The 24,406-nt window shown below is 46.4% G+C and overlaps 5 protein-coding genes across 10 annotated transcripts; 3 read left to right on the top strand and 2 right to left on the bottom strand.

Moving 5' to 3' along the window:
* The first annotated feature begins 62 nt into the window (after positions 1–62).
* On the top strand, positions 63–1,123 carry LOC117147016. The gene has a single exon (XM_033313700.1). The coding sequence runs from the start codon at positions 299–301 to the stop codon at positions 995–997; it is 699 nt and encodes a 232-aa protein (XP_033169591.1). The 5' UTR covers positions 63–298; the 3' UTR covers positions 998–1,123.
* Positions 1,124–1,174: 51 nt separating this feature from the next.
* On the bottom strand, positions 1,175–5,632 carry LOC117147015 (structural maintenance of chromosomes protein 3). The gene is made up of 5 exons (XM_033313699.1): positions 5,525–5,632; positions 5,333–5,447; positions 5,118–5,257; positions 1,803–4,922; positions 1,175–1,727 (listed from the first exon to the last, which is right to left on the bottom strand). Exons 1-5 carry the CDS (start codon positions 5,537–5,539, stop codon positions 1,515–1,517), a joined length of 3,603 nt encoding a protein of 1,200 aa, XP_033169590.1. The 5' UTR covers positions 5,540–5,632; the 3' UTR covers positions 1,175–1,514.
* Positions 5,633–5,904: 272 nt separating this feature from the next.
* On the top strand, positions 5,905–7,741 carry LOC117147322 (ubiquitin-conjugating enzyme E2 G2). The gene is made up of 4 exons (XM_033314173.1): positions 5,905–6,211; positions 6,274–6,355; positions 6,429–6,688; positions 6,992–7,741. The coding sequence occupies exons 1-4, from the start codon at positions 6,169–6,171 to the stop codon at positions 7,108–7,110; spliced, it is 504 nt and encodes a 167-aa protein (XP_033170064.1). The 5' UTR covers positions 5,905–6,168; the 3' UTR covers positions 7,111–7,741.
* Positions 7,742–8,823: 1,082 nt separating this feature from the next.
* Positions 8,824–10,818, bottom strand: LOC117147321 (inositol polyphosphate 5-phosphatase K). Its single transcript, XM_033314172.1, has one exon. The coding sequence runs from the start codon at positions 10,537–10,539 to the stop codon at positions 9,013–9,015; it is 1,527 nt and encodes a 508-aa protein (XP_033170063.1). The 5' UTR covers positions 10,540–10,818; the 3' UTR covers positions 8,824–9,012.
* Positions 10,819–11,548: 730 nt separating this feature from the next.
* On the top strand, positions 11,549–24,282 carry LOC117148614 (nuclear pore complex protein Nup153). Of its 6 annotated transcripts, none has more exons than XM_033316099.1 (9): positions 11,549–11,958; positions 12,043–12,632; positions 12,699–13,214; positions 13,269–13,513; positions 13,680–18,093; positions 18,156–18,311; positions 19,202–19,306; positions 20,205–20,272; positions 22,817–23,004. In XM_033316099.1, the coding sequence occupies exons 2-9, from the start codon at positions 12,477–12,479 to the stop codon at positions 22,908–22,910; spliced, it is 5,754 nt and encodes a 1,917-aa protein (XP_033171990.1). In that variant the 5' UTR covers positions 11,549–11,958; positions 12,043–12,476; the 3' UTR covers positions 22,911–23,004. The 6 variants fall into 6 exon arrangements, with proteins under 6 accessions (XP_033171990.1, XP_033171991.1, XP_033171992.1 ...); XM_033316100.1 differs by having other exon boundaries at positions 19,205–19,306; XM_033316101.1 differs by lacking the exon at positions 19,202–19,306 and having other exon boundaries at positions 11,550–11,958.
* Positions 24,283–24,406: the final 124 nt, after the last annotated feature.

Raw genomic sequence — 24,406 nt, forward strand, 5'->3', positions numbered from 1 at the left:
CACACTTATGCCGAATCCGTTGTATTATCGAGGAATTTACGCTATCGATAAAAGAAACCACCTAAAAAATCCATGCTTATGTCGAAATACGACACCGATTTAATATTGACGTAAATCTTGTTATTGTTTTGATCCAAAAAATATTTAATAAAGTTTAACTAAAGATCAATTATCTGCCGTTACATCGGCACCAGACTTGGTCGAGGAACCAAGTCGCCCGTCCGCAAACTGGACGGAACATTCGCCACCTTGAGGTGGAACCACCGCCAACCGGCGTGATCGCTTTCAAGTCAAAACAATGGTGTCCAGCAGAAGTCCTCCGCCGAATCATGGTCCCTTGCCGGGGTCCAGTGGAGGCACCTCCCGCCTAGCCCTGTGCCTGATCCACTTCGTCCTGGCCGTGATCTCCGGCTGGGGACTGAAACGGAGCACCGGCAGCAAGGCGATGACTGCCTTTGGGATCTACTTTGGCCACAGCCTGCTCTGCCTGCTGCGACACACGCATCCCAATCCGGGCGCAGTTCAGCGTCTGCTGTGCGACAAGTCGAGACGTTACTCCTGCGTCCTATTTGTCACCCTGGTGGTGGGCGAGCTGCAGACCGTGAATCCGGCCACCCGAATGGGTGACTTCTTCGGCGCCGACTGGGAGCGACTGGCCTTTGGACTGTGGAGCGCTGTACTGACACTTGCAGTCACCAGCTTGTGGTTCGGCAACAGTCGCAGTCCGCTGGGTGCCACATTCATAAAGCTGGATGCCGCCCAATTGGGCCTCTGTGTTTTGTGGAATGTCCACTGTCTTTGGCGCATCGCCATCGTCGACGAGCACTGGTGGTCACTTGGCCTGGCCCTGCTCGTTCTGCTGAATCACTTTGTCCTCTGGCGACTGCCGCTACACTACAACATCAGCCAATTGGAGGTGGCCACCGTGGGCATGTGCTTCAGCACCATCTTTGCGCTGAATGCCATCCAGGAGCAACTGGACGTTGTGGCCAGCTGAGAGCAGCTGGTCGGGCAACCAGGGACTGGAGCCTTGATTGCCCAGCTCTAAGACACCACATTTAATTATAATATGCACGTTGTTGAACAATTTTTTGAGTAATAAACTAGACTTCTTATTTTGAAACAATTGTTGCATTGTTATCATACATATGAAATTATTTTGGATTAGAGACGGTTTCCTTTTGCATAAGTTTTTTAATACATATTTTCGTTTTAAATATAGTTTAAATTACTTCTCTATGCGCTTTATTACATATTGATCTGGGGTTGGAGTTGCTCTACTCTCGGTTTTGTTCGCCGGCTCGATGTGTTTCACGCAACGAGCACGGCCTAGCCGAAAACGAACTCTCAATGTTAAGGAAAATTAAATGTAGCAAGTATCGTTAGAAAAAAACTATATATATGTATACGATTCAAAAGAATGTGAAAACAAATCGTAGGCCTACGAAACTAATAATTGGGGCGAGAGATGGTTGTGGTGGGTTGAGGGATGAGGTTTTGGGCGGGGCAATTTCCTAGGCGTGGGTGCTGTCGTCCTCGACGAAGTCCTTGGCCTCCTCCCTGGTCACACAATCAATGTGGCTGACCTTATTTCGGAATCGCACGCCGTAGAACTTGTGCGCGTTCTCCAGCAATTCCGGCCGGAACGTTGTCGTAATGAACTGGGCAGTGTCGCTGAGCTCGTGAATCATGTTCGCCACCGCCTTTCGATGCATTGCATCCAGGGCCTGCACAAAACATTAGTAGATCATTAGTCAACGAAACAAAGTAATGGGTAATGATAGTTAATCGAGACGACTCACCTGATCTATCTCGTCAAATAGGTAGAAGGGAGCTGGATCGCACTTTTGGATGGAGAAAATGAGGGCCAGGGCGACAAGCGACTTCTGTCCACCGGACAACTGGTTCATCTCACGCATCTCAGCCTCAACGCCGGTGAACGAAACCCGAATGCCGATCCCTGTGAAAGCATCGGAGTTCTCCACCTCCTTTTCCATCTCGTCGCCATCGTTGTCCTTGGTCTTCAGGATGAGAAAGCCCGCGCCCATGGGCACCAGCTTCTTAAACACCTTGGTGAAGTTCTGCGCCACTTGTCGGAACGTAAATTGAATGGCCTCCACCTTTTGCATCTCCAATGACTGAATGAGCATGTGGATCTTCTGGTCACCGATGTCGAGCTCCTCTTTGCGGCGATAGAGCTTCTCCTTCTGCTCGGAGAAGCTCAAGAACTGATCCAGGGCTTTTTTGTTCACATGGTTATACTTCTTCAGGTGCTGGTTTGCCTTCTCCAGCTCCTTGAAGATGTTCTTCAGGGACATTCGTGTGTAGGCAGGATCAACTAGCGGCACGGCGCCCAAGCTGGCAATCTTTTCCGTACACTCGTCGATTTTCTCGTTGAGCATGTTCTCCTTGGTCGACCATTTCTCCAGCTGCTTGGAATCCTTGTTAAGATTCTCCTCGGCCTCCTTCTCCTTGCGCACATGCGTTTCGAGCTCCTGCTGCAGTTCCTTTTGCAGCTGCACGGCCTCCGTTACCCGCTTTTCGATCTCCTCCAGATCGGAGTTGACCTTCTTGATTCTCTTTTCGGCGGAAACCAGTTCCGTTTTGCAATTGTTAAGCTTTCGCTTGCGGTCCTCCACGGAAATCTCCTGCAGCGCCTGGATCAGTTCGTCGCGACGCCGGAACAGATTGTTGATCAGCAGGTTGTCCAACTTGTTCTTGCGCACCTCGAACTGCATACGCTGCGTAAACGCTTCCTTGTTTTCCTGGTTCAGTCGACGAATGTCGTCGTTCAGCTGGTCAATCTCGCGCTGATCCTGCGACGACAACGTGGACATCAGCTCCTGCTTCAGCTCCGCCTCCAAACTAGACTTCGTACTGGTCATGGACTCCAATGAGGCCTTGCACTGGGCCAGTGAGCGCTCCTTGGGCGCACGATACTGCTCGATGCGCACCAGCTCCTCTTTCATCAGACGAATCTCGCCCTGCACTTTTTCGAACACATCCTTCGACTTGCCCTGCTTCGTTTCCGTTTTCTGCATCTCGGATACGATTGAGTTGATGTTGTTCTCGGTGGACTTGAGCTCGTTTCGCAGCTTGCTGAGTTTCTTTTCGAATTCAGCTATCTGGCTGGTGTATTCCGTGCGCTTCTTTTGCATCTCCAGACGGGAACGGGATGTATTGAAATAGCCGCCAGTGAGGGATCCCTTGGAGGACACCTGATCTCCGTCCAGCGTAACGCAATCCAGTCCAGTGCTCTTGGCCAGCTCGGTGGCGCGCTCCAGATTTCTGCAGATGAGCGTTTTTCCAAAGATATACCTCAGCGCCTTGTCGTGCTGTTCATCGTACTTCAGTTTGGAGATCATTGGTATGGAGTCGGGATCATCCGGATAATCGTGTATTTTAACCTGAAGGCGGTTCAGGGGCATAAAGGTCACCTCGCCAGGTAACTTCAGCTTATTCATCTCCTTGAGGATTTGCGTGCCTTCGTATTCTGATTCCACAATGTGATGGAATAACCGATTGGCGGCTGTTACCTCCACCGCCGTGTAGATGGTCTTGTCGCAGCTGAAGTTCTCTATGACGGGACCATAGTAGGCACGGGCAATCTCCGCCGATTGGCCGCCACGTTCCACAAAGCTGTCGAGAACCTTGCGCACAGAATCGCAGCCATTCAGGATCGGCTTGCCGGCCATGCTGCGCAGCGCCTGGTCCGCCCGTGATAGCTCCTCTTTGTGCGTCTGCAGCTGTTGCGTCATCTGTGTCTCCTTGCGCCACAACTCGTTTCGCATGGACTGATGCTGGTCCTTGGTCTTCTTTAGCTCGTAGTACTTCTTGTTGTGCTCGTCGATCTGCAGTCGGAGCTGCTCCAGCTCCGATGAGTGCTCCTCGATCTTTTGACCCAGATCCTTTTCGGAGGTAGCGTCCTTCTTCAGATCCTCCACGAGTTTTGCGTGGTGAGCGATCTTATCGCGCGTCTGCTTGCTAATGGACTTCAGCTCGTTGGTGATCCACTTGTCGCGATCCTCCCTAGAGGAGAACTGCGAACCGCGACCCTGCTTGGCGTAAAGCTCCTTGCGCTTCTGTTCCTTGAGCTGCAGCTCTCTGGAGCAGTCCTCCTCCTTGCGCTTCATCGCCTCGTATTTGGGCTTTACGTCGTCCAGTTCCTTTTCGCGCTCCGCTATCGTTACCTTAAGGTTCTTAAGCTCCTGGTCAGCCCGCTCCTTGGACTTGTTGTCGCCCTGAACCTCGTCATTTAGATCGACAATGGTTAGGTCCAGTTTCGTTTTCTCGCGCAGCAACTGCTGCTGCTCCGTCATCAGTACGGAGCGCTCCTCCTTGGTGCTCTGCACTTTCTTCTTTGCCTCTTTAAGGTTCTTTTGCACATCCTTGATCTTCTCTTGTGCCTTCTGAATCTCAATGTTGTAGATCTTCTTTTTGTCCGAGGACGACTTGCGCTGCAGCTGGAGCTCGTCGAGAGCCTTCTTGGTGTCCTTCAGCTCGGTTTCGTAGCGTATGTACTCTAGCGTGCGACGCGTCTTGTCCCACTTCTGGTACTCCTTTAGCTCTTCCTTCTCCTCTTCGAGCGTCTGGAGCCGGTCCTCGATGGTCTTTAGGTACTCGCTGATTTTCTCCACCTTGCTGTCCGTCTCGCGCAGTAGATTCAACGACTCCTCCTTCCGTTCGTCGTAAACACGCGTTCCCGCGACCTCGCGGAGCAGCTTGAGACGATAGGAATCGGCGGCAGTTGCCATCTGATTGATTTTGCCCTGCTTAACAATGTAGTAGGGATTTGAACTGGAAAAACCAGCCGATTCCAGCAGATTGACCACCTCATTGCGCGGCACCACCTTCTTGTTGAGGAAGTACTGGTCCTTCTTGGCGCCAATCACGCGCCGCAGAAAGATCTCTTCTTTGTCGATCTGTAAAATAAGCGTAGCGTCAGTTATGAAATGGCTAGAAATGTTTGCCAATAAGTTTGAATATTATGGGAAGATGCTAGAACGCGGGATGCTTTAGAGGATTTTTAGCGATATGTTACAACCAATTGACTACATCTTCCAAGGCAGTATAATTGAGTTCTTGCAAAGAATATGTTTTCCGTCTTGACTACTCACTGGAACTCGGTTGTCCGAGTTGTCGAAGATGATCTCCACATAGGCGGAGATGACGCGGGCACCTGTTCCCTCGTGCAGAAGCGACTGGCGCTGCTCCGGCCGCAAGTGGGTGAACTCATCGCTTAGCACAAACTGGATCGCTGCAAAGTGGATGGGATAGTATTAGGGTCGATGAAATATGGTTAGCTGAATAGGCAATAGGAGCTGATACTCACCGTAGAAGAAGTTGCTCTTCCCGGAGCCATTACGTCCAACAACAACGTTATGGCGCTTGTCGAATGGTTCCACCACCGTCTGGTCCTTGTAACTCTTGAAGCCTTGTATAATAATCTGGAATTGACGGGGGGATTTCAGATCTTCGGTGTCCAACGGGCGGCCAGAAGCACGGCGGTCAGTTCAACACTCACCTGCTTGATGTGCATCTTATTATATGCGATTTTTTGCACAAAATCGCGCTCTTTTTGTTTTACAACAAATACATAAATAATATCGACTCAGGCAGCGACTTATCGATGTTTGCGTTTCACTATCGATGTCCCAACTTTGAACAACAATCGCTTGCAATCGAACAAAAATTCAAATTATATAAAAGTTTACGAAAAAAATTTAAATTTTATACAAATTTTTATAAAAATGACCATCAATAATTGTTTAAGAAGCAAACAAATAATATGTTTAATTAAGTAGTGTGAAGGTATAAAATACTAAAACAACGATAGCCGACGACACGCGTTATCGAATCGATCGATTACCCTTTCCAAATTCACTCAGTACAGATTTATTTTTATAGAAAGACATTCGATACATTCGATATAAATAAACACGAAACACGGTTTGTGTTTATTATATTACGACGTGTCTGCATTTTGACCCGTGCCAGAGGATCTGGCAAGTGCGCGATTGCCACCAAAACAAGCAGGACACCATTCGGGTGTAGAGCAGGTGGACAGGAAACGGAGGAGCAGCTGAAGGAAACGCGAAGGAAGTGGTCATAGTGGGGAGAAGGAGCCTGTGAACTGAACCATCATCATTACCATCGAGCACATCCAGAATGGCTGGGTCCGCACTGCGCCGCCTGATGGCGGAATACAAACGTGAGTCGAAAGTCCACAGGGCAGCAAGAGCTTTCCCTTACCACCGCTCCGATCCTCTCCAGAGTTAACACTTGACCCGCCCGAGGGCATTGTGGCCGGCCCCATCAGCGAGGACAACTTCTTCGAGTGGGAGGCACTGATTGCGTGAGTTAAGATCCCCGAACGATCGACATGGATCGGACAGATTCAGCCATTAATTGCCCTTTGCCCTTTGCAGCGGACCTGAGGGCACTTGCTTCGAGGGCGGAGTGTTTCCCGCCCGGCTCATCTTTCCGACCGACTATCCCCTGAGTCCGCCTAAAATGAAATTCACTTGTGACATGTTCCATCCCAACATATTCGCCGACGGGCGCGTCTGCATATCAATACTACACGCACCCGGCGACGATCCCATGGGCTATGAGCTATCCGCGGAGCGCTGGAGTCCTGTCCAGAGTGTGGAGAAGATTTTGCTTAGTGTGGTCAGCATGCTGGCGGGTAAGAAACAAGATACACTATTCCAACGGGGGTATCTACTTCCAAGTTCATTTGTTCACTAGGTTGTATCATGCCGATAGTTCATTTCACTTGTTCATTCCTCAAGTTCATATGTTCATTCCCTTAGTTCATTTGTTTATCTATGAAAATTATTTGTTCATTCCTTGGGATCACTGCTCAATGCAACTGATTCACATTGCATTTGCATTTAGTTTCCTATGTTGGCCACCGCATCATTAGTAAATAGGCTTTCCTGCCTGCCCAAACCAAATAACTACTGATGTCGTTCATTTTTGCCCACAGAACCCAACGATGAGAGCGGCGCTAATGTGGATGCAGCAATTATGTGGCGCGAACAGAGGGATGAGTTCAACGCCATCGCTCGTCGGCTGGTGCGCAAAACCCTTGGTTTGTCGGCGTAAATGATCAGCACGTCGTACTGAATATGAACCATATGTGTCACCGTCTATACTTTTTACCCTGAACAACACGATTCCAACAACTCGCTAACCCATAGTTTTCTCAAAATCCCTCGTCGGGCTAACCCGACACGTTTCAAATTAGCAAAAATGAAGAACCTAACGTCAAAATCGACTTACTCAAGTTTATCTAGCACACTGACGGCTTCACCGGACTTAACTAGAGGGCCAATCACCTGAAGTACATCACTGGTTGTTGGTCACGAGGCCTGGTGAAGGCGGTGTGGGAAGTTGGCAAAAAAAGTGAAAATTGAAATAATGTATATTATTAAATGTTTATTTTTTATATTTTCGTTGGATATAATTTGTATTGATGCTTTATAAAGATGCTGTTTTGAAAAGTGAAATAGAAATTACGAACATTCAAGTGCAAAGGCAAAGTATTCGAAGTGATTGATTCGTTTGATTCGTATTAGGCTTTATGTTTGCTTTGTATAATCATTACACACTTAATTCGACTGATCATTAACTGAAATCCAACATGAAATTGTCCTATGTACTCATAAATTACTACACAATTGTAAACGTTTTCATTCGATTAAGTAAATTGATTAATGTTCACTTTGATAAGGCATACGACTGTATGTATATATATATTTATATGTTTATAGGTAGGTGGTAAATGCACTCCCATGCGTACATTGGTTAAGTGTCCACTGGTATGAGCGTAATATAGTTATCTAATAGTTGCTGAAGGTTACTAAGCCACACGAATTTCAATTGACCGAGCCCGCATAAATTTATGTTCTCTTTTTTTTTTTGGTTTTCGGACCACAGATGGGCTCGAAAATGTTTACACCATTCGATCGTTCGAGTACAGTGGGCACCAAAGACTTTTACGGCCCACTGTACGTTTCACCAGTCAGTCGATCAAAACATTGCCAATTAGTGGGAGTGGGCCAGCTCGGATTTCCAATGACCCACTGTACGGTGGGTGGAAGTCAACGCAGATTGCTTGAATTTTCTGCTTGGTGGTCTATTTGGGTTTCAGCTATCGTTAAGGTGCAGTTCTTATCTAAAATACCCTTATATAACTTTTATGGATTATATACCAATCAGATAAAGGAAAAAACATCGCATTTCGCTATAAATTTGAAGTCGCTTTCTAAGAGTCTTTGCGTTTCAGGAAAAAAAACCTTTTCTTTTTGTTTAAAACAATAAAAATCTTACGTAAGTTGAGCTGTTTTTGGAATCATGGTTAAAAGGTTCACTTTTCTTTTTTTTTGTTATTTTAAAGATTAAATACAATTTGCCTACGTTAAATAGTTAAATTAAGATAAAATTATGTTTATACTTTGCTACTATTCAATATAATATCTTTTCTCTATATATTTCACTTGAGAGGCATTCAAAAATATCACTTTTCAGACTCCGGATTCTGCCCATTTGGCTTACTTTCACTTAATTCGAACTCAAATTTGAAGAAGAGCTCTCACCGGGCTAGAGGATTCAATACGTTTTTGCCTGCTACTGGCCCCACTGTGCGCGGGTGTGTCATAGTGTAAATATGTGACAGTGAATGTGGCGTAATTAACCTTTTGCAAACCGGTTAAATACAAATATCTAGTGCCATGACACCGTACAAATAAAAATAACAAAATGACAGCAGAGCAAATAGAACATATGCAAACGAAAAAGCGGGATTCAGGCCGGGAATGGGTGGAATTGGTAGTAAACACAAATATTATTGGTTCGATAATTGTATAATTACATAGGGGAAGGGGGCGCTGAGTCAACAGCTAACAAGCAAACTTAACACGGTCACATAGGGTCAATAAAATTAGATCGGCACGGTGGTTGGGGAAGCGGAGACTAAAGAATAAAGATGTCCAGAGCCTCGGCTAGCTAGTCAACATGGTACTCCGTCCGATGGGGCGAGCCGTGCCGCTTCTCCGCCACAAAGACGCCACTGACGCCGGCCAAACTGGTCACGCCCCTGACTCCGGTGCTGCGGAAATATATCAACAGGTACTGCTCGCCGTGACGCAGTTCCACATCGTCGGCGAAGTCTAGCCGCACCAGCTCTTGGGCATTTGCCTCCTGATGGCGACGCTGTCGCTGGCGATTCCTGTGATGATGCCGCCCACTTCGATGATGCGAGGGCGTCTCAAACGGATCCGGTACTTGATTGGAGTCCGAGGATGTGGGCGACTCAGCCTGATTGACATACTCGTAGGCTACGTAATCCGCCAAACTGGCGTACTCAGCCGGAAAGATGCCAATCCAGTCGTTGGGACCCTCGTCGAACTCTGCCTGCTTGCGGTACTCCACCGTGTTCTCGTCCCCAATCTTCCAGAGCGACAGAGGCGAGAACACCACGCCGGGCGCCCGTACATTCGGGTAGAGCTTGAGGGTAAAGTCACTGGTCACCGGCTTGTGATCACTGATGGTGTACAGGGGATGGGACTTATACGAGCACTGCTCAATGGACAGCTGCATGCCGGGCTGCCGGTTCAGTGGCTGCACGGCGTACATGATCCGATCCGTCCAGGCTGGCCGCCGCTTCAGGTCGTACTCGGAGGTGCCCTCGCGGAACTTGAAGGTGGGCGGAAAGGCGGGCAGTCGCTCCTGCAGAACTTGAAAGGCCTGCTGCGCCTTCTCGCGAACTTGGTACAATTGATCCCGCTGGATTAGGGCCTCGTGCTGGGACTCGTCGCGTAGCAGCTCGCGCACTTCCGTCGACGAATCGCTGCCCTGCAGTCGGAAGTTCAGATCGCCAAACCAGAAGACATAGTCGTGATCGTAGATCTCCCTATACCGCTTGACGTGGTAGTGATGGTTCTCCAGTATCTGCTTGTAGTCCTCGATGCGCTCGTCCAGCATATGGTCATGGGCAGACAAATGGGCCACCACAAAGGCCAGGCCGCAGCCGTAAAGGGTGAACCTGACACTGACGGCGCCCTTGTTGCCCCAAATGCCCCCGAAACCGGTCCTCGTGAACTCCGCCTCGATGTCCTGCAAGTGCTCAACGTGCTGCCGCCTCACAAACATGCTGACCAGCAGCCCCTGCATCTGCTCGGTCTTTACGGCCACATAGTCGTAGTTGCGTAGCAGTTCCTTCGCCTTGTGCGTCCACGGATCCTCCTTGAACAGGCCCAACACCTGTTGCTGCGGCTGGGCGTTGACCTCCTGGAACCCCAACGCATAGATGTCCGGCAAGTGGGCATTAGTCTCTTTCGTGTCCTTATCCACCGTCACATCCTGCAGTCCCAGCAGATGGCGGAGGGATATGTTCTCCGGAAAACGACTGCCCACATTCCAGGTGACCACATACACCCGGTAAGTTTCCAGCTGTTGCTTCCCTTTGCCCTTCGATCCGTCCGGCTCCGAGTCCGGGATCTTGGGTAACTTGCTAGCCTCCGTTTGGCTCATTGTTGTTGGACTTGACAAATCGAAGAGATTAACCCAACTGGCTGCTCACAGCAATCAAGTTGTTTACCCAACCGATTAAGGCTTTATTGTGTAAGTCGATTCTTTATGCCTTTGTGGATTTTGTTGCTCCAATCTGGGTTGCTGGTTAAGTTGGGTGGTGAACAGCGGCGAGGGCGGTCGGTAATTGCTGAAAATATTGCAGCACAAATATTTTTTAACACTTGTTTGCCCAGCAGCAGCAACAACAACTGTGCTACAACAACACGACGAACACAATAACAACAACTAGGGGTGGCAAAACTGAAATGATGACGATATCGACTAGCGGTATTTAATTTCCAGCCCTAAAAATGTAAATTTCGTAGGCGTTAATAAGTAACATATTTTGTGTAATAAAAAAATTTAAAAAGTACAGCAAGAACGACAGTAGTCAGTAGTAGTATAGTCTAGATATTTTAAAATGGCTTGCAAAAATTGAACCAGAACAATTTGGTTTCCCCTATGATCCATTTTTGAAGATTTATTCAACATATATATTGGTATATTTTCTTTGTTATATTTGCATCTTAATAAGGCTTTTTAGATTTGGCGCTTATGTTCGCTTATTATTATTTTTTATTTCTAATGCAGAATCTGTGGTCACACTAGCACTCGCTGCACTTTGACTCGCTGGAAATATTTTTTAGGACAACTATCGATTAACATTAGGAGAGTATTTAAGCTTTAGCATTATCACAAAGCGAAGTAAATACCTCAATAAATCTCAATACGAGAATTCAATTTAATCACTGCAATTTCTTAGTAATCAAATGACAAAACAAGCAAATGGTTACATACGTTATAAAGCTTGTCTGTCAAATGGGATAAAGTATATGCTAAGAAATGCCCGTTGTTGAGTTATAAAATCGTATGGCAGCTCATCACCATTTAAAAATAACCGTGCATATAATCGATAGCTTCTAGCAATATATCGATTAGCACACGCTGTCCGACACACCGATAGTATCTGGCAAACATCGATTTTGGTTCCAGCTCTATTTTGTGGCCACACACGCGTTTTTTCCCAAATCAAATCGTGCTCTTTTGAAATTCTGTTTCTTGCACATCGACGGTGCGTTGTGCTCGTGCAACAAACGAAAACCGGAATGCGACCAGCGGCAAATGTTAAATTGCAATCAAAAGTGTAGATTTCGCGGCGGTAAAACGCCAAAATTCGTACCGAATCGCTGCGCGCGTGTGTGTGTGAGCAGAGCGTGAAGAAGAGGAACGAAGAATTGCGAAAGCAGTGTGTGCGGAAGAAGTGGAAGAAGCACAAAGACAAAAGGAAGGTGAAAATATTTCAAATATATATCAAATTTATCCGGCAGAACTGAAAAATAGAAAAAATATTGAAGAAAACGGGCGGCATGCTGAAAAGCGGTAAGGGCAAACCCAAAAGCAAGAAACTCGAGCGCTTCGCCCGAATTCGGTATTCAATCCTATTTCCCGCCTCTAATTTTGCAGTGCTTGTGCCCAGAATTTGCTCTTCATTGGTGGCCAAGAAGCCAAATCCTGATCAAACGCGGCCAGTTTGTGGCGCCAAGCAGAATATTATTTAAAAATATCGCCGCGTGTGTAAAACCTCGGCGAAACGCGAACAAAAAAAAAAACCACGACGGCGTGCGTAAGCGCACACTCACACCTTTACACACGCACAGACAGAGAGAGAAGGCAGGATAGAGAGTGAGAACGAATCGAGTGAGCGAACATTATCCGCACCTACACATACAAACTCGCTCGCAGGAATTTCAACAGTGTGTGGTTTTTTTTTTTTTGGTTTTTTTTAACTTACTTTTTTTGTTGTGTGTGCGGAAACGCTTCTTTTTCGCGTTTTTCATCTCTCTTTTGTGCCGTTGCTTCGCCGGCTAAAAAGGTGAGTCTGAATCTAAAGCGGCATAATGGAGGATGCACAGGAGCAAAGGGAATCCTCGCAAGCCGAATTGGCCAAAAAGCATCCGCTGACGCCGCTCAAGGAACTGCCTGAAGAAAGCGAGGAGGAGGAGGAGGAGGATGAATCCTCGGCGGGAGCCCAACGGGAGGCTGACAGCAACAACGTAAGTACAGTCGGCGATAACTTGGTTCCCATCAAATAGCCAACTTCCATGCAATTGCAATTGCAGTCCATCATGGGCAAGATGAAGATGCGCGTGTCCAGCATTCTGCCTGCCTCCTTGAGCGGTTGGTTTTCGCCGTCGTCCAAAGATGGGAACGATGCCTTATCCTCCCCAGCTAATCTCCGCCAGTCACAGCCACGCCAGTCCAATGGACGCTCTACTACCAAGCGGAAACGTGGACGCCGTCGGATAATGCTAGCCGAAGCGGATGCCGATGCAGCCGACGATCTTGATGACGGCTCCGATGCCAAGGGCCTGAACTACGAGGAGGTGGCCCTGGCCGACAATATAGCCGAGCACGACCTAGCCGCCGAGGATGAGCAGACGCGTCGGAGCGAGTACAATGTGTTCCTGCTGCGCAAGCGAGCCGGGGCCATTGCAGCTGCCGGCGGTGATGAGGATGAGGCCGAGGAGGATGAACTGGAAGAGGACGACGAGGAAGGCGATGAGGAGGATGACGATGAAGAGCAGGAGAATCTCCAACAGTCCGCCCGCGTGCAGACCAAGCGTCGACGCCTGGAGGTAGATCACATCAATCCTGCCTACATTTCCCAACTAATCTTGAATCCCTTTCAGCTGGAGACCCCCGTCAATTTGCCCAACATGCGTCGTCTGCCCCTATTGTCATCCACGCCTGCTGCTCCGCTCGCGGCTGCCACCAGCTCCTCCAGCTCGCAGATGTACAAGAGCGTCAGCCAGTTGGCTCCACATCGGCGCAACCACCTCAATTTGTATGGTAATCAACGGCAGCGCGAACCCGCGTACAACTTTTTTACGGGAAACGAAGCCGCCGAGGGAAGCACTGGGGATCTGCCACACAGGTATATTACTGAAGTATGCAGTATGCTATTGACTCGTATGTCAATATCGATTTCAAAAAGATATCAACCTAGGAGCCTTTTGGCCGTTGAAAAGACAGGCTATTACCGAAATGAAAAATAAGAACCCTTAGGAAATCTAAAATGGCAATAATTTGAATCATTTTAGCACCCGCCGTTCACTGAACATACCTTTCGGAGGAAGCAGCACCGCTACCAGCTACAACAACAGCCTCTCCAGCCTTCCTAACCACAAGCGACCACCGCTCATAGGCAAGCGAACCCATCGACGCGATCTTACCATGGATGAGACGGGGACTGGCCCGGACATGAGTTCGGAAGAACACCTCAATCATTTGCTGGGAATAAGCAGGACCAACAACAACACTAGCAACAATAATAATAATAATAACAACAATGTCATTAAGACAAAAACAAGACGAAGTGAACTGTCTGCAGCCGCAAGAGGTGGCGGCGATTCTCAGTCCGAGAGCGATTTGAACGAATGCCACGACAATGGCGAAGGGCACGAAGGACTGCGCCCGTCGCATTACAACAGCAACAGCAATTTTGAATTTTACGGAAATCTGCAGAGCTCGAAGTCAATATTTAACAGGAGCAACGCCGCCGCACAGCAATCGCATCGGAATTCTACGTGGTCGCTGAACTCCCTGACCCAACGACGTCGCTTCAATGCGTCCATATACGGCAGTACGTCGGCCCTGAGCGACAGTCGTTTGCTGAGTGGCAGTGCCTCTAATTCAGGCTCTGCATCTGCCTCTAGCTCGCCCTTTTACCAGGGACGCACCACCTTTGGCGGCTATTCCGGTAACAATCGCCTCTTCAGTCGCAGCAATCTGAGCTCATCCGCCGCATCCTCAATAATGGGACTCAATTCTGCCGGCAGCTCACCGGCGCATCCGCTGCATGCTTCCATGACTGGTGGTATTGGATACGGTATAAAAGCGGTAGACATGCGACCTTCCGACTCCGGCAATCTTGCGGCGACATCTGTGGGCCAAGGTTGCAGTAAGAAACCCGGTACCGGGCTGTCGAACACCACGATGCGCATCCTCAGCCTGCTGGAAAGCTACTCCACGCCATTGATCGATGCCAAGCGCATGGGCAGCAGCATCAAGGAGCATCAAAGCAGTCGCCAGCAGCGCCTGGGTACGCCAGCCACCCCGTATCTACGTTCCACGAGTGCCAGCAGTAATGCTCCGGTGCCCAATCACATCAACGAGTTGGCGGAACTGCGCTCCAACAAACTGCTGGTGCCGACGATGCAGCAGCTTCTGGAACGCCGTCGCCTGCACCGCGTTACACAGAACTCCCGAGATGTGGTTCACAGCCAGAACGTTCGTGCTGGTGGGGAAAACAACGAGGAGAAGCCCAAGCAAGCTGCCCCATATGTTGCTCCGATAGACCAGTCGGCTAACCATACTCACCACACAAACAAGATGCGTTCGCGTCTTTCGCACCAGACGCGCAACAAGGAGCCACGCACGGCGGAAGAGGAAGCACCCCCGCCGCTGGAGTTGCCACAGATCAGCTTTCCGGAAATGGCAAGCGCGCCAAAGTTTGATTTGATAATCAAACCCACGGTGCCCGTGGTATCAAAGCCATCTACCACCGACCCAATCCCAAGTAGCAAAAGTATCAGCAGCAACCTCTCTACTACAAACTCCAAGCAGATGCCAAACTTCCTGGCTAATCCCCAGCCTGCGGCACCAATTGTTAACTTCGCTGCCAATGGAAACGTTCCTGCAATCAGTGAACCAACTAGACGCACATTCACTTTCTCGGAACCCATACCTTTGTCGAACTTTAGGGAGAACTGCATCCTCAAGACGAAGATCAATCGCAATTTCACCTTCCCGTCACCGGCATCACTGGATGATTTGCGTACAACGAACGAGCAGTCGCAGCCAACCATAAACGGAACACCATCATCCAAGGAGTGGGAGTGTGATACGTGTATGGTGCGGAACAAGCCCGAGGTCAACAAGTGTGTGGCCTGTGAGACGGCCAAGCCGGTAGCATCTGCGGCTACTGCCCAAGCACCATCAGCACCACCTACGGCAGCTATTGAGACACAAAGTTTCGGTGGTTTTGGGGATCGCTTCAAGAAATCAACGACTGACTGGGAGTGCGATGCCTGCATGCTGTCCAATAAGGCTGAAGCCAGCAAATGCATTGCCTGCGAGACTCCAAGGAAAACTGTTGCACCAAAGGTCAACAACTTCTCACCGTTGATTACAAATGCGAAAAGCAACGAGTGGGAGTGCTCCGTGTGTCTGGTGCGCAACAAAGTCGAGGTTAGCAAGTGTGTGGCCTGTGAGTCGGCCAAACCAGGCCCAACTATCGCTCTCCCTGCAACATCTAATATAGCTGTTGCGACTCCCTCTATGATTACGGACGGCTTTGGGGATCGCTTCAAGAAATCAACGACTGCCTGGGAGTGCGATGCCTGCATGCTGTCCAATAAGGCTGAAGCCAGCAAATGCATTGCCTGCGAAACTCCGCGAAAAACTTCGACTCCAATAGTGAACAGCCTCCCGTCGATGAACAATAATTTGTCAGCCGGATCCGGTTTTGATATGTCCTTCATGAAAAAGGCAAACATGTGGGAGTGCCAGACGTGCCTGGTGATGAACAAATCGAGTGTTGTGGAATGCATTGCCTGTCAAACGCCAAACTCAACGGCGAGTAGCAACAACAACGAGTCCGCACCAAGTTCATCCATGAGCTCTTTCCCCTTGTTCTCCGGAACTTTATCCAGATCCTCATCTAGATCATCCTCTGGGTCAGCCTCAACCTTTGGGTCAGTTGGTTCGGGATCTATCGTCAGCATTAGCTCCACGAGCGAAAGCTCCAAAACATTATCAACAAGTAAGGTGCCCCCCAAGCCGGATACGGGATTTCAGCAACTGGTGGCAGCCCAAAAATCAGCAACTTGGGAATGCGAAGCATGCCTGGCAAAGAATGATATGTCGCGAAAGACGTGTATCTGCTGTGAGCAGATGATGCCGGAAGCATTGAACCCTGCCACAGCAACGGACAACTCCGCAGCCAGTTCGGTACCCAAATTTCGTTTTGGATTTTCTCATGTAAAGGAGGTTGTCAAGCCATCTGTGGAAACGACGACCACTCCAGCACCAACTTCCGCTCAATTTAGCTTCGGTTTCGGTCAAAGCAATCAGGGTAAGGATGTGGCGGACAGCAAGAAGACGGAGGCCCCGAAGACCTTTTCGTTTGGCGTGAGCAAAGTGGAAGAGCCCAAGACGGTGGCTTTTGGGACAGACATCAAGGAAACGACTGCCACATCCAGCTCAGAAGCAACAGCTCCAGATGCAGCTGCAGCTGCAGCACCACTCCAGTTTGTATTCAAGGCACCGACCACCGCAACCACGGCCGCCAGCTCAATCACCACCACAATCAGCACCACCAGCAACGCTCCTGCTTTGGGTGGCTTCAGATTTGGCGCTCCATCATCGTCCTCTGCAGTTTCCAGTTCGACGGCCAGCTCCAGTGCGAATCCCGCGGCTGTCAAGCCCATGTTCAGCTTTTCCGGAGCTGGCAGTGCCGTGAGCAGCACCAGTAGCAGCCAGCAGCCAGTGGCCAAGGCGACAACCATGGGTTTTGGTGTTTCCTCCAGCACCGTAACAACGACGACAACCTCTACGAAAGTGTTTGCTTTCACACCGGCATCTGCTCCAGCTCCGTCAGCAGTCACCTCGACACCAGCTCCAGCTGCCGGCTTAACCTTTGGAAGTCAGTCAAAGCCAGCGACCACACAGAACACTGGAACCTTCTTCTTTGGCCAGCCAACAGCGGCTGCACCAGCAACGCCAACCAACTCTAGCGTGAGCTCCATCTTCGGGGCACCAGCAACAAGCACCACTGCAAACACCAGCGTGAGTGCCACCACCAGCACCGCCAACGCCATTGCATCCAGCTTTGCGACCACCTCGACCCCTCAGCTCTTTGGCAATTGGGGTGAAAATAAAACGGACATGACCACCAGCAGCGCGACCAAGCCATTCACCTTTGGTGCTCCTTCCGTTTCGGGAACGACTACAACGCCCAGCTTCGGCTGGTCGAGCAATGGAGATGCGGCAAAGAGCAACAGCGTTGCGGTCGGCAGTGCGGCGGTTCCTTCGTCTTCGGCCTCCAAGATGGCGACTCCGATATTTGGAAGCAGCTCCATGTTTGGACCATCCAGTAGCAGTAATAACACAACCAGCACCACTAGTCTACCATTCGGATCATCGGCGACCACTGCCGCAACCACGCCGGCGGCGGGCGGCAATGGACCCCTTACTGGGATATTCGGCAATGCGGGCAACTCTCTAGTGGGAGTAGGAGCTCCTGTAGCCACAACACCAGCGCCAACAGCCGCAGCTCCATTGGCCAACTTTTTTGGCAATCCCACGCCAGTTGCTGCGGCCGCGCCTGTCTTCGGCAGCGGGAGCACCATCACAAGCGCAGGATTTGGAGCACCTGCTGCAGCTGCTCCATTGGCGGGCACAGCGTTACCAGGAGCATTTAACTTTGGCGGAGCCACTGCAGCCACGCCAGCTGTAAGTACACTTATACGAATTCAATTCTGCATTTATCCAATCCGCATTTTTGCATATTGCAGGCCTCAAGTGCTCCATATAAATTCGGAAGCAGCACCAATGAGCCGCTGGCCAAACCAGCGTTCAACTTCACCGGCTCGGCGGCGAGCTCGACTGCTCCTGCGCCAGCCTTCAATTTCACGGCCAATACGGCGGCCACTAATCTCACCGGTGGCGATGTAAGTATACGATTTCCACCCAACTCCCAGTAGATCACCAAACCACTAGCCCACCATATCCACCTGATCAACTTATATAGTATTCGCAATACAAGCACAAGGTGATCAATGGGAGCTGAGCGCCTGATGTGATGATGAAGTGGATCGATCACACCACACACTCACCCAGTTTCATCCATGCAAATGTGTTTGCGATTGTTTGTAGTCGTAGCTGTCCGTCATATTTCCTTTTAATTTTCCGACTTGCATGCCCACGTTATAGAAATGATAACAATGCGCTCAAAATCGATCGATCCTCCTAATATATAACCTACCTGGCCGACATTGTATATTAATTTAGAGCTACTCACTTGTCGTATTAATTTTACCTTCTAACTTTTATACTAGATATATACATACAATATCTCTCTATATATATATTTATTTGTATTCTTCTCTCATTTTCTTTTTTATCTTTTTCCACAACCCTTTCTACACAAAAACGGTCGTGCGTGTTGTTACTGTTGAATAATATTGTCGTATACCATGTAACTTAATGTATACACTCCTTAACTACGCAACTTCCGTAACTCTGTAATGTACGCTCTATGTACTTAAAAAAAAAAATACGAAAACTCTGTGGGCACGGGCACGAATCAACTTTACTACCATCCTACTACTACCTATTATTATAATTACCAATCCTTCCGCAAAATGAACATGAAAATGAACTACCCGGTAAAATGAACATGAAAATGAACTACCCGGCAAAATGAACATGAAAATGAACTACCCGGCAAAATGAACATGAAAATCAACTACCCGGCAAAATGAACATGAAAATGAACTACCCGCAAAATAAACATAAAAATGTACTGAATGGATCTGCAAATGAATTCGAATCACAAAAGCAGTCGCATCCGCGCATCTTCCAATTCGGTAGTTCGCAACCGGCGGCCAACTCCGCCGGCGGTATGCCCATGTTCAACTTTGCGCCCGGGCCGCCGCAGATGCAGGTAATGCAAAGTCGTGGTCGATATCCAGAGAGTTTCGCCGACTCGATTTTAACGATACTCGATTGCTAATACCCAGTACTTTATGCCACTTCGTATATACGCTTAAATATAAAGAAGAACGGGGAATGCCAAAGAAATTCGCGCATAATCAATTGTATATAACGTAGTGTCATTTCTTATATTACAAATAGTAAAAATCTAACATTGTTAGTTTATTATGCATTTGATTTTGAAATCGTAGAGTATAGGGATTCCCCAAAATGCCGTTAGTACATAATTTCTTTGGCACTCCCCGTGTATGAAAGTCACATAACCATTATTTACATATGTATGCTTGTCTCATCTTGCTCAATTAGCTGTAGTTGAATGTATTTCTGTAGTTGTAAGTAGTTTCCTTAGAACGCATGTGTCGCAGGGCTTGTCAAATGATACCTATCAATTAGAATCGAAAGTAGATTTGTTTCAATGTGTTATATGTATGTATGTATGTGTCAATTATTTACAGTGTAGTTAGGCATGCGTTAACGGTAAATATTTGACAAGCTCTCACGTATGCCCACCATCCCCCACCTCACACACGCATGCACTTACACTCACACACACACACACACGCATGCACTTACACTCACACACACACATTCAAAGACGCACATTAGTTGTCATTCTTCATATATGTAGCAATATCCAAACCAAATACAATTTGTACATAACCAAGAAGAAACAAAAAATACCCATCAAACATCCAAATTCCAATCTGTATGTAGAAGAAGCAGATATTATTAACCATCAGCCATCGTGATCCGTCCTGTAAAACCAGGAAAAAAACACCCAACAAAATTTACTTGCTATACGAAACCAACTTACCAAGGAAAACAAACCAAAAATATTCTTCTTGCAGTCCACACCGAATGCCAATGCACCGTACCAATTTGGCGCGACCTCCGCAGCGCCAGCCAATATATTTGCGTAAGTAAGACAGAGACTGATGTTTCGATACGATGGTGAAGGGTTGCCACCCACAAATGCGAGCGAGACAGACGTAAGAGCGGCCCGAAGAGAGAGAGAGAGAGAGAGAAGTTTACGCGCTTTTTGCTGCTGTCGCCCTCTTTCCGTACTTTGAATTGATCCTTTTACCAACACAATCGAAGAACACGCACATACACAAACACACATTATAATGCATTATAATTGCATTTGCATAAATTTATTTTTAAGGTTTTCGTTTTTTTTGTGCATACCATTTGTTTTGTTTTCGTTGAGAAGAAAAGCTTACTACCTATCATATTTACACACGGGTTGCATAGGCATTAACAAGATTGTTCATGATTACAGTCCTGTTTTCCGCATTTCGAAAAGCAGGCTTAAATCAATCGGGCAAAAAATAATGCAGTATACACTAGTGGGCATAAGTATTTAGACACCATTAGCTTGCAACTGCCGGGCTATGCTTTTCATAGTACAGTCAAATAAATAAGTAAACTATTGATGATAAAACAAAGAGTGCAATCACAGTTACACGTGAGAGGTATGTTTTGCTTTTTACCTTTTCAATTTTCCTTCTGCTGATAAAAAAGCTAGACAGACAACGATTTGGGCGGTGGCAAAAGTATTTAGACATCACATTTAATTAGTTCGCATTGATCTGTTGTTCGAAGAATATCAAATTTTTGACTTTTTTTTTAGATCATTTGAACATTTGTTCTTGATAACGTGTTGCTACCTTTTTATTTTTATTTTTTTTATTTTTGTTTTATTCATAAATTTGTTAAACATGGGGAAAACAAAGGAACTGAGCGAATTTATAAAAAATAAAATAATAATTAAGTATAACTCTGGTATTTCGGTACAAAATATCATTGATTTATACAAAATTCCACGGGCAACGGTGTATTATCAAATAAATAAATATTAAAAAACACACACAACCAAAAACGTTGCGCATAGTGGCCGAACACGTAAAAAAACTCAAAAGGACGATGGTTATATTTTACGGATGTTTAAGCAGAATGTTCTACAAACTCCCCGATCGGTTGCCAAAGAACTAAAAGAAGGATCAGAAATCGATATCAGTGAAAGAAAAGTTCGCAGACTTCTTAAGGAAGCCCATTTTGGAACATATTTTAGCAGAGTTATGCCACTAATAACTCCACGAAATGAGTTAAAGCGCCTCGACTTTGCTTGGGAGACTTGGGGACTTGGGAGATTTGGTTCCTGTTGATGGAACCACGAATCAAAGAAAATATTTAGATGTCCTTAATAATCATGCATTCCCCTCTGGTGATAAATTGATTGGAGAGTCCTTCATACTCCAGCAGGATAATGCTCCCTGTCATAAGGCCAAACTGATTACGAAGTTTCTGAAAGATGTTGGCGTAAACACATTGGATTGGCCACCTCAAAGTCCAGACCACGACATAATAGAAAACCTCTGGTCATATTTAAAAAGAAAAAGGGGTGCAAACTTATCTAGAAGTCGCGAAGAAACGATTTTGGAAATTCAAACCTTATGGAAGGATATTTCAATAGATTATATCCACAGCTTGGTACAGTCTGTACCAAAACGTCTTCAAAAGGTGATAGACGCAAAGGGAGGGTATATTTTTTATTAATTTGTCATAATTTTTTAGTTGACTTTTTTTTTTTTCAATTTATAACATTTAAATAATTTGTCCAAATACATATGCCACTGCTAATTTGTAAGAAAGTAATTTTTGTTAAATCAACAATGAAGTTATCCATATGTTTATGTTACCTAATTTAACTACGATAGTCTACCTATTTACTAAAATTATTAAACAATTTTGCTTTAAGTAAACAATGAGTTACAAACAAATATATTGAATATATTTCTTGTCCAAATACTTATGCCCACTAGTGTATTAGCTTAAAATGGGCTTTATACATTTGCAATGTTTTAAAATCAAGCGATTTAATTTAAAAAGGTTTCCAAAGAAAAATATATTCGTAATTTAAGGTTAAAGAGACAAAATTGTTAAAATCATTACTTACTATATGTTTTCGATTACATTAACATACGATTTGTGTTCATAAAAAACTGGTTTGAGCTGTGCTTATAAAAAAAACACCTGATGAATGATGAATAGTATTATAAATCAATCATTTGAATCATATTTTCATATATGGAAACTGGCCACAAGTGAAAACTAAATCGAAGTTAAAAACGCATCCACTTCCCCCATGGAATCGAACTGCATTTGTACAATCTTAATGTTTTTACTTACCATTGTGTAAATAGGATATATGTATCATTTTCTATATCCTGCGAATGTCATATTTTACTATAGTTTGTTTGTTTGTTTGTCTTTTTGTGTGTTCCATATTGTTTCGTTTTGTTCATAGCATTTCGTATCCATTATTTTATATTTGTTCAATTAATGTTTCTTGTTAACATAACTCGCTACGCAGCAGCAGCAGCAGCAACCGCCAGTGGGAGTCTCGAAAATCGCCAACCAAATATGATAATGATACTAATCCATTGTTAATCCGCAGCTTCAATCCGCCAGCCGCTGGCAACTCGGCGCAGAGTTCCCAAATGGCTCGCCGCAAAATCCGTGCCCCCGCACGCCGTCTGCCGCCCCGGTAGAAATGGCATCGCAGTCGGCCATCACGATAGCAAATGAGGCCGCCGTCGGATTAGGATTAGGATTTCGGGTGCCATTGCCGAGAGTAGCAGGATCAGCGGTAGCAGAAGCAGAAGCATCGAGGGCCGAAGACACAGGAGAAGCCGGGGGCAATAACAGTGAGCTCAATGGTTCAGTCCAGAGCCAATATCACCAGGAGCCAGATATTCAAGGATCATCGAGGATGTACATGCAGCCACGCCAGCCGCCATTTGTGAACAAATACCGCTTCGTACGCCGCCGCCACAGCCTGGACGGTAGTACCAATGCAGTCGTCCCCTTCAGCAGGAATAAATGGCGGAGAACAGCGGAACAGAATACAGCAGGAGAAGGTCATAAAACCAGTGGCGGCGACGTTCCTGAAACACCAACAACTGGCGACCAGGAGGACAACCACCAGGAGGGACGACATTCACCGGTATATACATCAACAGAACGAACTGTACTAATAAGGACCCAATTCAAGATAGTGCGGCAAATGAGCGTCATCTCGAGAAAAAAATCAGAAGCTTTCGAATAGCTGTTAAAAAGCTAAGGGATAGGTTCATTCCACATCCTTCTTTGCTCTCCGATGATTGGGAGATGACCACGCGAATGTCGCTCATACTACGCATATTGATGATTATGATGATTACAATGATTACAAATTATACAAACACTTCGTTGGATTTACGCGAGAATTGGTCGCACCAAAAAAACGAAAATGAATATATTTTAACGTTATTTTTGTTGAATATATAATATACCTTAACGATAATTATGTAATAATTATTTTGCAAAATAGTAAAGAAACGTGTAATGCTGCAATCAAACAGAGATGCGAGGCCAATTAATAGCGCAAAAAATCAACTACTATATAATGTAGTATACGTATATTCGAGTTATTGGCCGATGCGTCGAGCAGATGATGATTGCAGTCAGATAAGAGCGACCGGCGAACGATTGCATTAAGTCTTTAGTTTTTGTTATTAATTTTAGCGTTTAGATTCACACACACAATTCATACGAGGGAAATACCTGCAGCCAAGGTGGAAAGCCAACAAATTAAAGAAAAACAACTATCTAGCAACGTAAAGAAACAAAACCTATAGCTAACAGATAACAGATTAGATGAAAAGATTAGAGAGAATGTGGTGGCAAACTGGAAAACCGAAAAAGTTATAACTGTATGCATGTTTTTTATATACATAAATACATAAAGAACATTTAATATTTTATTTTAATTTTAAATTGATCATTTTTAAGTGGAGAACAGAAATGGAAATCAGAAGTCTTTATGTTGAGAGAGAAACGGTATCATAATGTAAATAAGTAAATATATTCGGTATGATAATTTAAACTTTGTGCTTATTACTTGGGTTTTCAACAGGAATTGCAATGAAATCACTATCTATCGAAGATTTGGTGTTTGAAAGTATAATTCTTTACAAAAAAAAACTGACTTTATGTTGAAAAGTAA

This window comes from Drosophila mauritiana, chromosome X, assembly GCF_004382145.1.
Source record: "Drosophila mauritiana strain mau12 chromosome X, ASM438214v1, whole genome shotgun sequence".
Taxonomy (NCBI): Eukaryota; Metazoa; Arthropoda; class Insecta; order Diptera; family Drosophilidae; genus Drosophila; species Drosophila mauritiana.

Bases quoted from the DNA above. Each gene is read 5' to 3' on its own strand.
- LOC117147015 (XM_033313699.1), bottom strand. The intron at 5,258-5,332 runs GTGAGTATCAGC...TCCACTTTGCAG, and splicing joins GAAGAGCAACTTCTTCTACG to CGATCCAGTTTGTGCTAAGC. The intron at 4,923-5,117 runs GTGAGTAGTCAA...CTTATTTTACAG, and splicing joins ACTCGGACAACCGAGTTCCA to ATCGACAAAGAAGAGATCTT.
- LOC117147321 (XM_033314172.1), bottom strand. From the start codon at position 10,539: ATGAGCCAAACGGAGGCTAGCAAGTTACCCAAGATCCCGGACTCGGAG.
- LOC117147322 (XM_033314173.1), top strand. From the start codon at position 6,169: ATGGCTGGGTCCGCACTGCGCCGCCTGATGGCGGAATACAAAC. The intron at 6,356-6,428 runs GTGAGTTAAGAT...TGCCCTTTGCAG, and splicing joins GAGTGGGAGGCACTGATTGC to CGGACCTGAGGGCACTTGCT. The intron at 6,689-6,991 runs GTAAGAAACAAG...TTTTGCCCACAG, and splicing joins TGTGGTCAGCATGCTGGCGG to AACCCAACGATGAGAGCGGC.
- LOC117148614 (XM_033316096.1), top strand. From the start codon at position 12,477: ATGGAGGATGCACAGGAGCAAAGGGAATCCTCGCAAGCCGAATTGGCC. The intron at 13,514-13,679 runs GTATATTACTGA...GAATCATTTTAG, and splicing joins ACTGGGGATCTGCCACACAG to CACCCGCCGTTCACTGAACA. The intron at 19,307-22,816 runs GTAATGCAAAGT...GTTAATCCGCAG, and splicing joins CCGGGCCGCCGCAGATGCAG to CTTCAATCCGCCAGCCGCTG.
- LOC117147016 (XM_033313700.1), top strand. From the start codon at position 299: ATGGTGTCCAGCAGAAGTCCTCCGCCGAATCATGGTCCCTTGCCGGGG.